Consider the following 14,232-nt stretch of genomic DNA (forward strand, 5'->3'; position numbering starts at 1 on the left):
CATCCTAAATCTGTTTCGGATTGCGGCCCAGCGGATGTGGCAGCGCTGCATCAGGCAACCCCGCCATGAAGCATAGGTCGGCCTCCCTCGTGGCGGAGGTGACTAAGGGGCAGGCGTCGGTAGCCGCAATGGCCGCCACTGCGGCCTCTATAGCCATGGCCGCAGCAGCCGGTTCTTGGGCCAGTGGCGCCATGGTCGAGGAGGAGGAGTAAGCTAGTGGTGCAGGTGTGGAAGAGGACGAGGAGGCTAGCAGCTGCAAGTGTGTGGACTGAGTGGAGGAGTGGGTAGGGTTAGGATGGCGGTGTGGACTGAGTGGAGGAGTGAGTGGACTTATATATAAGAGATTTGGGTAGAATAAGCAGTCCAGTTTAGAGCCGATTAGAATAACTTTACATTCTAACCAGCCTATTTATAAGCCGGCTAGAATAAATTATTTTATTAAAAAACATAATATAAGTACAACATTAACAGATCCAAATATTAAAAATATATCACAAATAAATGAATTCACACATTATATTACAAACACCACGAATTGTTCGATACATATCATGAATCCACACATTATTATTACAAATTTAGAGAAAACAATCACCATAATTCCTTTGCGTCCCCATCGTCTCGATACCTTCATAGGACTCAAGAATACCGAGTTTCTTGACCCGTCAGAAGTCCACGTACTCCTCCCAGTAGCGCCAGTAGTGACCATGCATCTTGTCCACGTCTTATGACGAATCGAGCTTGGCGTATAGGGTCGCCGTGTCTTGCGTCGTTACCTGAGGTTCATCGTCTTTGGCGATCTTGAAATGGTAGTAGCCTAGCTTCTTGGCTGGGCAGACAATGGCGGATACATAAGGGCGTAATGATTCTTCTCCACATGTGCCACCATGATTTCCGTCTGATCGACAAGGGTGACGCCAAGTTGAACCACCACGCGGTGAGATACAAACAACTTGTCAATTGGTGCCGGCGGCCATTCAGCATCATCGATTCTACATTTAAGGATCGATACAAATATTGATTAAGAAATAAACAAAATAAATTGAGGTAGATGATTATGCATATAACGCAACTTACACACATTTGGAGAAGGGGGGCCGGGCATGGATGGATCAAATTTGAGGAAAGCAGAGAGCCGCAGGATGAAGACGAGTGAGATATCGATACGATGATGATTAGAATTATTGTTGAAAAGGTCGGGCACACACACAACTGGTATTTATATTAGTTGATACCCTCTTGGTAATTAACCGCCGTTGAAGACGAATCGCTGCAACTTCTCAATATCACACCCCGTCATCGAAAAGACCACAATGGTTCAACTTCAGATCCCATCATCGAAGAGACCACAACACTTCAACTTCATCGCGACTATGGCATGCACTTAACCATTCAAATCCATCCTAATCCATCAAAATTCAAACCGCTACATTTAATAACTAATCTAGTAGGATAATCCATCTAAAATATTGAATATATGTGCCGGTGCGTATTCACACTGGTTGCGTATTCGCACCGGTGCGTTTAAGTAAATGTGCCGGTATTGTTTCACACCGGTATGTTTATGTCTTTATTTATGTTGGTTCTTATTTGCGCCTGTGCGAATAGACTAAACGCACTGATGCGCTTTAGTCCGGTATGTATGAGCTGATACAAGTGATGTTCTCTGTAGTAGTGACTTTGTCATCTGGATTTTCAAACTTTTAAACTGCAGGATCTGATACAAGTCAAAAGTAAGAGGAAATAGTTCTTTGCTGATCCTATGGCACTCTTTTAGACGTTGCTCCGTAACGAGGTCTATCTTGAGGTGCAATGTTCTTCGGTGCTCGGCGGCATGTCTTTCTCATTGCACTTATCATTAAAGGCGCACGTTGTGTGTTCAGTTTGCAACGCATAATAATATCAGCAGAGTGAAAAGTCACGTGTTTACAAAGGAGTAAAATGCATAGGATCTCCAAACTTGGGTCGCTGTGTCACCTAGGTTCTTTTCAAACTCTCAAGCTGCAGGACCTGGTAAAACTCAAAAGTAAGGGGATATAGAGGGTGTTTGGTTCCCACCTCTAAATTTTAGCACCTGTCACATCGAATGTTTAGATACTTATTAGAAGTATTAAACATAGACTATTTACAAAACCTATTGCGCAGATGGAGGCTAAACGACAAGACGAATCTATTAAGCCTAATTAGTCCATGATTTGACAATGTGCTGCCACAGTAACCATTTGCTAATGATGGATTAATTAGACTTAATAGATTCGTCTCGCTATTTAGTCTCCATCTGTGCAATTAGTTTTATAATTAACTCATATTTAGTCCTCTTAATTAGCCTTCGAAGATTCGATGCGGCATGAACTAAACTTCAGCTCAAGAAACCAAATACCCTTTTAGGGGGATAACCACGTGAATGAAAACTTAAATGATCACACGACAGACAGGGAAAGAATAATGACAAGAAAGTTACAGGAACACCAGCATAAGTAGACGAGCAAAATAAAGACCGACCTGGGTGCGCCTTGTCAACGCTTTTAAGGGGTGTTTGGATACCAGGGGCTAAAGTTTAGTCATGTCATATCGGATATTTGGATGCTAATTAGGAGAATTAAACACGAACTAAACTAATTGCAGAACCCCTAGGCTAATTTGCGAGATGAATCTATTAAGTCTAATTAATCCATCATTAGCAAATGGTTACTGTAGCACCACATTGTCAAATCATGAACTAATTAGGTTGAATAGATTCGTCTCACGGATTAGACTCCATCTGTGTAATTAGTTTTATAATTAGACCATGTTTAATACTTCTAATTAATATCTAAATATTCGATGTGATAGGACTAAACTTTAGCCCTGTAACCAAACACCCCTTAGTTTCCTCCTCCAGGGATAGGTGCGCTGGATCGCCAACCTACCTTGTGCTATACGTAAGCACTTCAGGCGTAGCAACCAGGCAAACAAGTAGAATCCAAGTCCACATGTCTACTCCACTCATGCGGTTGCTGCTGCCTCTGCTGCTTCTCGTGCTTCCCCCTCCCCTCCGGGAGTACTTCCCGGCCAGCCACCTACCCAAAGATGCCGGCATTGGCAGCGAGCTCGATCCGGTCTTTCTGGTGCCTGGGCTGTGCTGCAGCGACCAGGAGGCGTGGCTCACCGAGGCGTATAAGCTATCGGCGCCACGCTGCAGTAATAATTTACTAATCATAGATTAATTAGGTTTAATAGATTCGTCTTGCCGTTTAGCCTCCATTTGTGTAATTAGTTTTATAAATAACTCATATTTAATCCTTCTAATTAGCCTTCAAAAATTCGATGTGACACGACCTAAAGTTAGCTTTAGTTCAAGAAACCAAACACCCTTTAGAGTGAGGGATAACGAGGTGAATGAAAAATTAAATCATCACGTGAGTGAGGGAGACAACCACGTGAATGAAAACTTAAATGATCTTGCGACAGACAGGGCATTAATGACAAGAAAGTTACAGAAACACCAGCATAAGTAGATGAGCCACTACGGGAAACAGAAGCTTTGCCGAACACTCGGCAAAGGCTTTGCCGAGCACACGATAAATTTTGTGTTAGCAAAGACTAGTTTGCCGAGTGTCAAAACTCGAACACTCGGCGAACATTTTGCTGACGGCCAAAAAACACTCGGCGAAAAAATGTACTCGACGAAATGCGGGCTGACGGCGTCAGGGTAACGGTGGGTTTGCCAAGTGCCAGACGGGAGGCACTCGGCAAACACCGGGTCTTTGCCGAGTGCCAACACTCGGCAAAGACCGAACCTTTGCCGAGTGTCACCACTGGGTACTCGGCAAACCCGGCCCCTTTGCCGTGTGCCGGGTCCCAGGCACTCGGCAAAGCCGGCCCCCTTTGCCGAGTGCCTTGACCCTAGCACTCGGCAAATTGACCTTTAGAGTGAGGGATAACGACGTGAACGAAAAATTAAATGATCACGCGAGTGAGGGGGGACAACCACGTAAATGAAAACTTAAATGATCGTGCGATAGACAGGGAAAGAATAATGACAAGAAAATTACAGAAACACCAGCATAGGTAGACGAGCAAAATAAAGACCGACGTGGGTGCGCCTTGTCCACGCTTTTAGTTTCCTCCAGGGTTAGGTGCGCTGGATCGCCAACCTACCTATTGTGCTATACGTAAGCACTTCAGGCGTAGCAATCAGGCAAACAAGGAGAATCCAAGGCCACTTGTCTACTCCACTCATGCGGTTGCTGCTGCCTCTGCTGCTGCTCGTGCTTCCCCCTCCCCTTCGGGAGTACTTCTCGGCCAGCCACCTACCCAAGGATGCCGGCGTTGGCAGCGAGCTCCACCCGGTCGTTCTGGTGCCTGGGCTGCTCTGCAGCGACCTGGAGGCGCGGCTCACCGAGGCGTACAAGCCGTCGGCGCCACGCTGCGGCGCAATGAAGGGGAATGGATGGTTTGGCCTGTGGAAGAACGTTTCAGACCTGGCGGCCAATGACTACGTCGACTGCTTCCTGGAGCAGATGCGCCTCGTCTACGACCCTGCCATCAACGACTACCGAAACCTGCCCGGTGTCGAGACGCGCGTCCCCAACTTCGGCTCCGCGAGAGGGTTCCACTGTAAAGACCCTCTTCACCCGTACGTAATCCTGCCAAATCCATCACTCATGCATAGAGATGTATCAGTTAGTGTGTGATACATCTGAACGCCATGCACTGCTCACAAGTGGCGGAGCTAGAGCGAAATATCTCACAAGTATAATGAGTATAGTGATATCGTGGATGTAAATTTTTAGCAAAGTTAAAAATAGTTACTAAAATGAAGAAATCCAACTATAATAATTATCAACTAGTACCGGAGTAAAAAATTAAACAAGTGTTGGTTATTAGTCATAAAAGAACCGCACGATGGAAAGATGAGGGAGGTTGGCCTATTTGTTTGCTGTTGCCTTAGCCAGATTCCATTGCGCTGTGGGTGCAGAAGGTTAGACCGAACGAAGGGGGTGCATGTGCATCACGGATTCACGGTAATTATCCAGCGGGTTTGTAGGGTTTTTTTTTTGGCTGCTGGGGTGGGTGCATCTGCACCCACCATGCATGCTCAACGTAGCTTCACCCTTTGATGAAACCAGCTCATTATCCTGCGCACTCAAGAATGTTGGATCTTAGATGCATTCAAGACGCACTAAACGCATAAAACAATGGTGTGCCTTGTTTTCTATAAAATGGGGCAGGGCGGATGCCTGTCAGCTCTAAAAAAAAATTCATGACGCACACTGCGCTAATGACACCTTTTTTGCAAGCTCTGCAGGAAACAGTGCGTCGATTACGTCAGAGAAGGCCTGGAAAGAGTCGGATATCGCGACGGAGATACCCTGTTTGGAGCTCCTTACGACTGGCGCTACGCTCCTCCAGTGCCTGGCCAGCAATCTCAGGTCTATTCACGCTACTTTAGACAGTTGAAGTCGCTCGTCGAGACCGCGAGCAAGAAACATCACAAGAAGGTCATCATCTTTGGGCATAGCTACGGAGGAATGGTTGTACTCGACTTCGTCAGGAACACTCCGCTGGCGTGGAGAAACGAGTACATCAAGCACCTTATCCTGGTAGCGCCTGTACTCTCTCTGGGCATCCTAATTCAGGCACAGATCATTGCCTTTGGTCCAAATATGAAATTCGTCGGAGCTACCCAGTCGTCTTTGAGAACGATGTGGAGGAGTTTCGAAACTGGCATCGTGGATCTGCCATCTCCGAAAGTATTCGGGCACATGCCACTTGTGATCACCGAGCAACGAAACTACTCTGCATATGACATGGAGGATTTCCTTGTCGCCATCGGTTTCGGCGACAGTGTTGAGCCTTTCAGACGGCGGATGGTTCCGAAGATGAGGTACTTCAAGGTACCCATGGTGCCTGTAACATGCATCAATGGAGTGGGCATTAGGACGGCAAAGCAACTCGTGTACTGGAAGAGTGACTACGACAGGTCCCCAGAAATAGCGTATGGAGATGGAGATGGGTCTGTCAATTTGATTAGTATGTTGACATTTGACAAAGAGATGAGACGGCAGCCAGCACAAAAGAAGCAATTCAAGTCCGTTAAGATTCATGGGGCGGAACACTGTGGGCTTATTACGGAGGAATGGGCGGTAAAGAGAGTCATTCAAGAATTTTTGGAAGCAAATCGAATTTCTTCATAGGCTCACCCGGGTGCTACTATGTGCTTTAAGTATGATATCTTGTGAACTTGTGTGTGGATGGATTCCACCATTGGCCTGTATAGTCGTCATTCTATTAATAAATAAGAATTGCACGGGCAGGGTAAGTGTTGCAGAACAAGCTGACAATACCAAGTTCTTGGAACATAGAGAAGGTCCGTGTTACAGGCAATGTAACCTAGTTATTCAGTACACTAACGGAGAGCACAGGATGTTCTGCATTTCATTTGTGCCCTCTTCTGGTTGCACGTAATTTGTGTACATAAAAGAAAACTTCGAAGACAAAACTTGCGCATTTAGGTTACATCACCAAGACCTCCCCCACACCTACCTTGTATTCTTGTTAGACAATCGAAAACAAATGTTAAAATAAATGAAAATTGTACAAAGCTCTTGTACCAAATGAGTTGAACCAGTGTGTAGCCAGCATTACTGATTCGGGAGCTCAGAAGTTCAGAACCACTGCTTACAAACATCAAACATGCATATTCGGCAACACAAAATCACTGGTGATTTCTTATCTGACGGCGCTTCAACTGTTCCTGGGAGAGCAAGACTTGACGTGGCACAACAATTCTGTAATCGTCTGCGACTTCACAGTTCTAGAATTGTAGCATCAGTGATGTTTAGCCATTGTGACTGACCTACTGTACTCAACACAATGTGGCGCGCAAGATATACATCTTGAAGGTCTAATCATCTCGAAAAGCATTTCAGCAACCTCACGTTCGATTTAATTAAGAGGTGGCATATGTACATATATACATACAAAGCAGGGCAACAATCTTTTGCAATTAGAAACAAGATCACGTCGAAACCTTCTGAGTTTCTTCCTAGAGACCGCACTCACTGGAATCCGCTGCTCACAACTAAACACGTAGTTGTAGTGCGGCGGTACGTGTGATCTCCACGCAAGAGCAGCAAACTTTCCCTGAGGCCTAGCACGTCCAAGTATGACATCTTGCACAGAAAACTTTGGAGCTGCGCTATCACCATTGGCAGAGGCAGTCTGATAGCCCTTGACAATTACAAAGTATCCAGGAGATACTCTATTCACGGTTGGAAGAAATATTGGTCTGGACAGAGCCCAAGGATCGACCGGATTTAGACAAGAAATAAAACGATTTCTCTGCCTGAACTCTCGGTAGGTTGCAAGGGCAAGGCTCCAGGTACCAATATCAAAACTTGATCTCAGCATCCCACCGAACATGATTGCACCCATGAAGCACCCACTCATCTCCCTGGCCATTTCCATGGTTACCGACGCGAGCTTCGGGTGTGTTAGGAATAAATCATGCTATTGGTGTGTATGTGCGGTCAAGTCTGTGCGCGGGTGCCGGTGCGGTGGTGCGGCACGAGCGCACGTGCATGCACGTTAATTAGCTGCGGCACTGGTTAGTTGGGTCGTTGTTTGAGTCCTAGGTATAGGCGCAGGGTGCATGCAAGTTTGTTGCGCGGCCGGTGTTGGATAGATTGAGTTTGTTATTCTGTTAGTCAGTTAGCGAGTAGGAAGGTCGGATGAGGAGGTGCATTCGGGAAGCCGGACGTGGAGGTTAGCTCCTGGCAAGTCCGTAGCCTATATGTAGCCCCTGAGCTCCTCTATATTGTTTTGCCAAGTCCAGTGAATAAAGCTCGCCAAGATACAGGCCGGTTCGTGGCCGCGGCGTTCGTCGCCATTGTTGCTCTGAGTTCATGCTCGAGTTGAGTTCCTGAGAGCGAGAGAGATAGAGAGTTCCTGGGCGAAGTCAACATTTGGTATTCAGAGCTAAGGTGATCGAAGATGTCGTCGCTCGAGCCGAAGAAGCCGCGCAGCGACCTTGGCGATGACGACGGCTCTAGCAGCTCATCGCGTCCGGTCGTGGTGGCGAACGCTGTCACTATCGAGTTGCTGCTGCTGACTGCGTGGAGTCCGCGAGCGTGCAATGTCTCTTGAAGGAGCTCGAGAATGTCGCGTTCCGCGATGGGGAGTCTGTCGACGACTTCGTGATGCACATCAACGGGCTTGTCGCCAGCCTGCGCGAACTTGGCGAGGCGATGGAGGACAACCGTGTGGTCCGATGAAGATGAAGCAGGTTGCCATGACGATCGAGATGTTTACGGACTTCGACACGACGTCCGTGGAGGAGGTCATCGGCTGGCTGCGCGTAGCGGAGGATGCCGACGTTGAAGAAGTTGCGGACGGCGTTGGGCGGCTGTACCTCACCGAGGAGCACTGGGAAGCGCGTCGCCGTCAGCGCCGTGGCAAAGAGCGGGCGAGTGGTGATGCGGCGCGGCATGGCAGCAACAAGAAGGTAGGTGGCCGTGACGACGGCCATGACGAGGATGGCGACGGTGCAAGCACAGTCTCGTGGTCGAGCAGGCGGTTGGAGCACCGCAACCGAGGAAAAGGCTTCAACTACGGCAAGCATGGGCACATCACGAGGGACTACCCTGAGTCGAGGAAGGAAAGGGCCCTCTTTGCCAACATCGACGCCGACGAGCCGACACTCCTGTAGGTTGGGCGTTAGGGGGTATCATGGTTTAGGGGGTGATTGTTAGGAATAAACCACACTATTGGTGTGTCCATGCGTGCGGTCGAGTCTGTGCGCGGGTGCCGGCGTGGTGGTGCGACACGAGCACACGTGCATGCAGGTTAATTAGCTGCGTCACTGGTTAGTTGGGTCATTGTTTGAGTCCTAGGTACAAGCGCAGGGTGCATGCAAGTTTGTTGCGCGGCCGGTGTTGGATAGATTGAGTTTGTTAGTCTGTTAGTCAGTTAGCGAGCAGGAAGGTTGGACGAGGAGTTGCATGTGGGAAGGCTGGACATGGAGGTTAGCTCCTAGCAAGTTCGTAGCCTATATGTAGCCCCTGAGCTCCTCTGTATTGTTTTGCCATGTCCAATGAATAAAGCTCGCCAAGATACAGGCCGGTTCACGACCGCGGCGTTCATCACCATTGTTGCTCTGAGTTCATGCGAGAGAGATAGAGAGTTCCTGGGCGAAGTCAACAGGGTGCTCCATGACCGTGTCCACATTTCCAAAGGTTCGCACCTTGAAGAAGTACCAGTAGGCCTCTTGGGTCAAGAACTGCAACCTTAGAGGTAGTGTGGTTCCGGATCTCACAATCTTGTCGGATTGACTTGTGACAATGATTTTACTGCCAGATGCGAAACGATTTTTAACAGCTGAGGAAAACCTTCGCCAGAAATCCTCACTGATATCCCTGTCCAGCTCTACAATGATCAGCACCCTGCCTCCACCTGACTCAGCTCGGTTCTTATGCTTGATCACACCGGCACCATCAGCAAGGGCTTCCATGTCTTTGCCAATAAGATCACCTCCACCAAGAAGCACAATCTGCGAGAAGTGATTACACGCCCTCTCATCGATGCAGGCATGCTCGATCAGGGTGCTCTTCCCAATATTTGCCGGGCCAACGATAGGCAGGACACCCAAATTCTCGGTGCCCTGATCCCGTGCACCTTGAAGCAGGAAGTTGATGATGCGTTCCATCTCCATCTGACAATCGAACATGCAGTTGTGTAAGAATCTGTCCTTGTAGTATAAGAGGGGAGGTGGTAAATTAGACAACTTAAAACCTTAAAACCTTAACATATGACTTCCGCTACTGTTACATCAAACTTAAACTAGATCATGCTATCAAGATATGCAACTATGGTTGATCTAGTGTGAAAACCCTCATCGCAAAATAAGTTTTGCAACCTCTAGACAATCCTAGCAAGATACTGCACTAAGAAAGTAAAGGCACACAAGTTGCAAATATGAAATGCGCAAATGTAAGAGGTGAAAATGAGGGGAAGCAAACTCTTGACACAATGATTTATCCCATGATATCAGTAGGCACTAAGCCACCACTAGTTCACGCTGTTGAAGCACTCGCACAAGAGTATTGCTTCCCGGTCACCAAGTCTCTTACTGAACACCCCTTGACTTGCCACAAAGGCTTGGCCACTAAGGCTCATGTCAAGTTCCCTGGCCACCTTGATGCCATCTTCACTAAGTAGCTTCTCCACTAAGGGGGTCTCCATGACCCCCCGCACACGGTCGTCGACGCCGCTCCACACCAAGCCGGAGGGTCGAAAACTTGTCGGTGAGCCACCAAGGCTCCAAGGCGCCGGCACACCTTGTGCAGCTGTGGTTCACTCCTAGAACCAATCACAAGGTATGCACACCTTGCATTCTCTCTTCTCTAGGCCTATCCTAGCACTAATCACTCTTCTAACCTTGTGCTACGCCTTTGATTAATCACTTATGCACTTTTGGTGGCTTGGATGTGTTATTGATGAGTCTTGATCTCTAATGGACATTTGCACACTCCAGCAACTCCAAATGACGCAAGTGGAGAGGGTATAAATAGCCCAAGGCATCAAAGAGTCGTTGCTCCAACGGCTAGTTAAATTGTGCATCAGATGTTTTGATGGTGTCAATTTGGGTAGCATCGGAACATTTGGTGCAACTAGCCGTTGGCCTCCTCGCGCCCAAGTTCTCTACTAGCGCATCAAAATTCATCCGACACCTCATCCGATGGTATCATCGGAACATCTGGTTCTGAAGGAGTTTTGGCCGAAACCTCTTTGGTACTTCACAAAGTAAATATGTTTCATTCGACGCCTCCAACTTCTAACCATCAGAACATCCTGTGCCCTAGGGTTGTCTTCGTCCCATTTACCAATTGCTTCGATGCATGTAAAATACAAGCCGTTGGATCATCTGGTGCACTTGAAGATTTTTCATGTTTTTTCCGTTATACCAATTGCTCCGATGGTTACTCCACCGTTTGCTTTGGTGGACCATCGGAACATCTGATGGTACTAATTTTTCTGAGTTGAATACCACCACTTGAGCACTAAAATACCGTCATTTGGATCTGCCTAGCGAATCCAACCATGATGACGACTTCTTCCAAGTCTGGATCCATTGATGCACAAGCCAACAGCTCATGAGGTCGGGTCACAATTGAGGATGTACAAGTTGTTGATGACAACCAGATGAATCTTCCAGCGGGCGAAAAAAAGTTCGTATCCACCTATAGTGCCAACTAGTTTTTTGCTGGAAATCGATAGCAATCGATTTGATGTTGTTTCCATGTCCATGATCATGTGTACCTACCCCTAGGGTTTGTAGGACGACATGAATATGCAAGGTTTTAATGTTGCCTCCATCATATCCATGCAGAAACTAGGAGGCTGGGCTCTTCTTCCTTCTCCATGTCCACCCCTCCTTCCTCATTTTCTTCTTATTTTTCGTCACTTCTCTTCCCCTTCTTCCTTTTGGTTCCAATGGAGTTCTTGGCAGGAGGGGAGGCTAAAGCCCCCTAGCCCCCCTGTAGATACGACCCTCTCCATGCCAAAGTCATGTATACTACCTACCACTAGGGTTTGTTGGAAGACATGCATATGCAATGATTTGATGTTGCCTCAGTTTTGTTATTTTCATTGGAACCAAAATTAATGAGCTGAATATGTACTGATGTGCTATCTTACCATTATTGTTTTTGTGAAATAGTATGCATATACCAGTAGAATGTAATCGTGCAGTGACAGGTGAGATGTGGAATAGTATGCATTTACTGCATCTGAATTTATTTATGCTAACCTATTCATGTTTACATACACATATAGAGCTCCATTGTGTGTCCATTAATTTCAGTTATGTGTGTCCATGAACAATTATATTGATGAGTATACAAGTGCACCAATTAGTTTTGGTCTGTTCACCTTTTGTGCATTGGTTCGTCCTTTATTTTGATCATAGAAACATAAAAAAGTAAAGATGAGATGATCTATCTCAACCCCAAAATTTGTAAAAGAATCGCATTATTATTTTTGAAAATAATAAAGAATAGTTGATCCATCTCAAGTCATAAATTAATGAGCTGAATACTAGTATGCTATTTTACCATTACTATTTTGTGAAATAGTATGCATATACTAGTATAATGTAATCGTGCAATGACAGGTGAGATGTGGAATAGTATGCATATACTACAACTGAATTTATTCATGCTAACTTATTCATGTTTATGTGCGCATACAGAGCCCCATTGACAAGTGAGATGTGGACTATAACTATGCAATGCAAGAAGGCAGATTGAGGAGAGCGCATCATCCAAGCAAGTCTTGATAAGGCTGACGTAACATTTTTCAACTTGGTAAGTTTCAAAGATCAGCTTGGGTATGGTGTGCGGGACTACTACTACTACAAGAAGAGATGTGGAATTGATGTAGAAACTCTTGAGCCAATTGATTACCACAGATGTAGAGTACATGTTTGAGCACGTGGCTTCAGAAAGGAAAGTCAGGTTGTTGATCGCAAAAAACCGAGAACTAGAACGACATGTAAACATTACACCCCTGAAACGATCGAGGGAGAATGAGCCTAGTGATGATAGTGATGATGATGATAGTCTTGGCAGTGATGAATCAATTGATGCATACAAAGATTGGCTTGAAGACAAAGGCTCCGATACCGGTATATATGATGTTTGTCCTACACTATCCACATGTACTTATAATTATTGTACTATTTACTCTCATAATATTGTTGGTAACTTGTAGTTCTATGCGATGTATTCAGGGATGACACTATAAAAATATACACTAAATGGTTAAGGGAGCAAGGCCATCTGAAACAAATTAGTAATTATTTTTTCCTTTGGATTTTCTTATTTCTAATGAAAATTGTGAATCTACTAAGTACACGTGTTTTTCATTTTTTCAGTGACTTATAAAGGTAAAGATCATCCTACAGGAGTACCTGATGAGAGCAATGGTAGTAGCGCGTCGCCAGAAACACAATGGTCACCTCATGCTAGGAAAACAAAGAAGACAAAAGGTTTTAAAGCATCATCCATTTCAAAAGTTCACTCTTTAATGTATTGTTCAGCAGTAAATATAGTCTAAGCTTCTCTTATGTTATTGTAAGTAAATGGCAAGAAAGTTGGCCGTGGTAACTTGAAAGATAGCTGCAATGGAAAAGAGATTGATGTGTCGCACTCAGAAACTTAAAATCGAATTTTCTGAAAATTTGGGTGCTCCCTGTGGAGAAAATAGATGTACATTTATGGATGAAGTTGTTATATTTACAAGGATGAGGACTCCACTAATTGGAGTTACACAATGGAAAGATGTGAAGGAAGATGTCAAGAATGATATCATAGAATTTGTAATGGTATGTTAATGACCCATCTTTATTCATTTTAGTGTCATATAGCAGTAGCCAATGAATACATTTGGTGGGAATATGTCTTAGTGTTCCCTCTACTTTATTGTTCAAAAATGTTATGAATGTAGCATACATAACAAGTTCAAAATATTTTTATATGTTTTCTTTCCAACAGAATGCATGGGAGATTGAGAACACAGATGAATCGAAGAAGAAGATATGGAAGATTGCACAAGAACGCTACAAAGGATGGCGATCCACTTTGAGCGCTACATACAAGGCATACAATAGCTATGATGAGTGCATGAAGCATAAGTCTGAAGACTTAGACATTGTGGGGTGGCACTATTTAATCAAGTACTTTAGATATAAAAAGTTCAAGGTACGGACTATTTTGTTGATTTAAGAACACAAGCATCAATACAATTTTTCATTGCTAAACATTACTTGCTCACTCTGTGTAGAATATTAGCAGCCAAAACTCTTCGAATCATCAACAAAAGAAAACCAACCATTCGATGGGTTCCAAATATTTCTCTCAGTGTACTTGGGAAAGTAAAGATTTGTTACATTATTCTCTACTTCCAATACATTAAACAATGATATATTAATGACTTAATATCAGAATCATAGAGAGATCCAGAAACTGGTGCTGAGCCAGGTGTTTTGGAACATTAGAGGACTACTCACAAGAAGCAAGGAAAATGGTCCAATGAGATGGCTGAGAGTATTTATGCAAGTACTAATTTGAGCATAAACTTGCTTCCACACTAAAAGTTTTTTTCTTTGACACAACATTACCTATATTGGTCTCATACAATTGTTTCTTGCCCTCAGCATACTGCAGCCAGGAAATTGTCTATGACAGATTC

General features: G+C 45.2%; 2 protein-coding genes across 2 annotated transcripts; one reads left to right on the top strand and one right to left on the bottom strand.

The window, feature by feature from the left end:
• The first annotated feature begins 4,146 nt into the window (after window positions 1-4,146).
• On the top strand, window positions 4,147-6,298 carry LOC117844121 (lecithin-cholesterol acyltransferase-like 1). Its single transcript, XM_034724891.2, has 2 exons — window positions 4,147-4,618; window positions 5,291-6,298. Exons 1-2 carry the CDS (start codon window positions 4,221-4,223, stop codon window positions 6,177-6,179), a joined length of 1,287 nt encoding a protein of 428 aa, XP_034580782.2. The 5' UTR covers window positions 4,147-4,220; the 3' UTR covers window positions 6,180-6,298.
• A 2,847-nt stretch (window positions 6,299-9,145) lies between these two features.
• Window positions 9,146-9,694, bottom strand: LOC140221830 (disease resistance protein RGA2-like). Its single transcript, XM_072291803.1, has one exon. It carries the CDS (start codon window positions 9,692-9,694, stop codon window positions 9,146-9,148), a length of 549 nt encoding a protein of 182 aa, XP_072147904.1.
• Between the last annotated feature and the right edge of the window lie 4,538 nt (window positions 9,695-14,232).

The sequence above is a fragment of the Setaria viridis genome, chromosome 2 (genome assembly GCF_005286985.2).
Source record: "Setaria viridis chromosome 2, Setaria_viridis_v4.0, whole genome shotgun sequence".
NCBI lineage: Eukaryota > Viridiplantae > Streptophyta > Magnoliopsida > Poales > Poaceae > Setaria > Setaria viridis.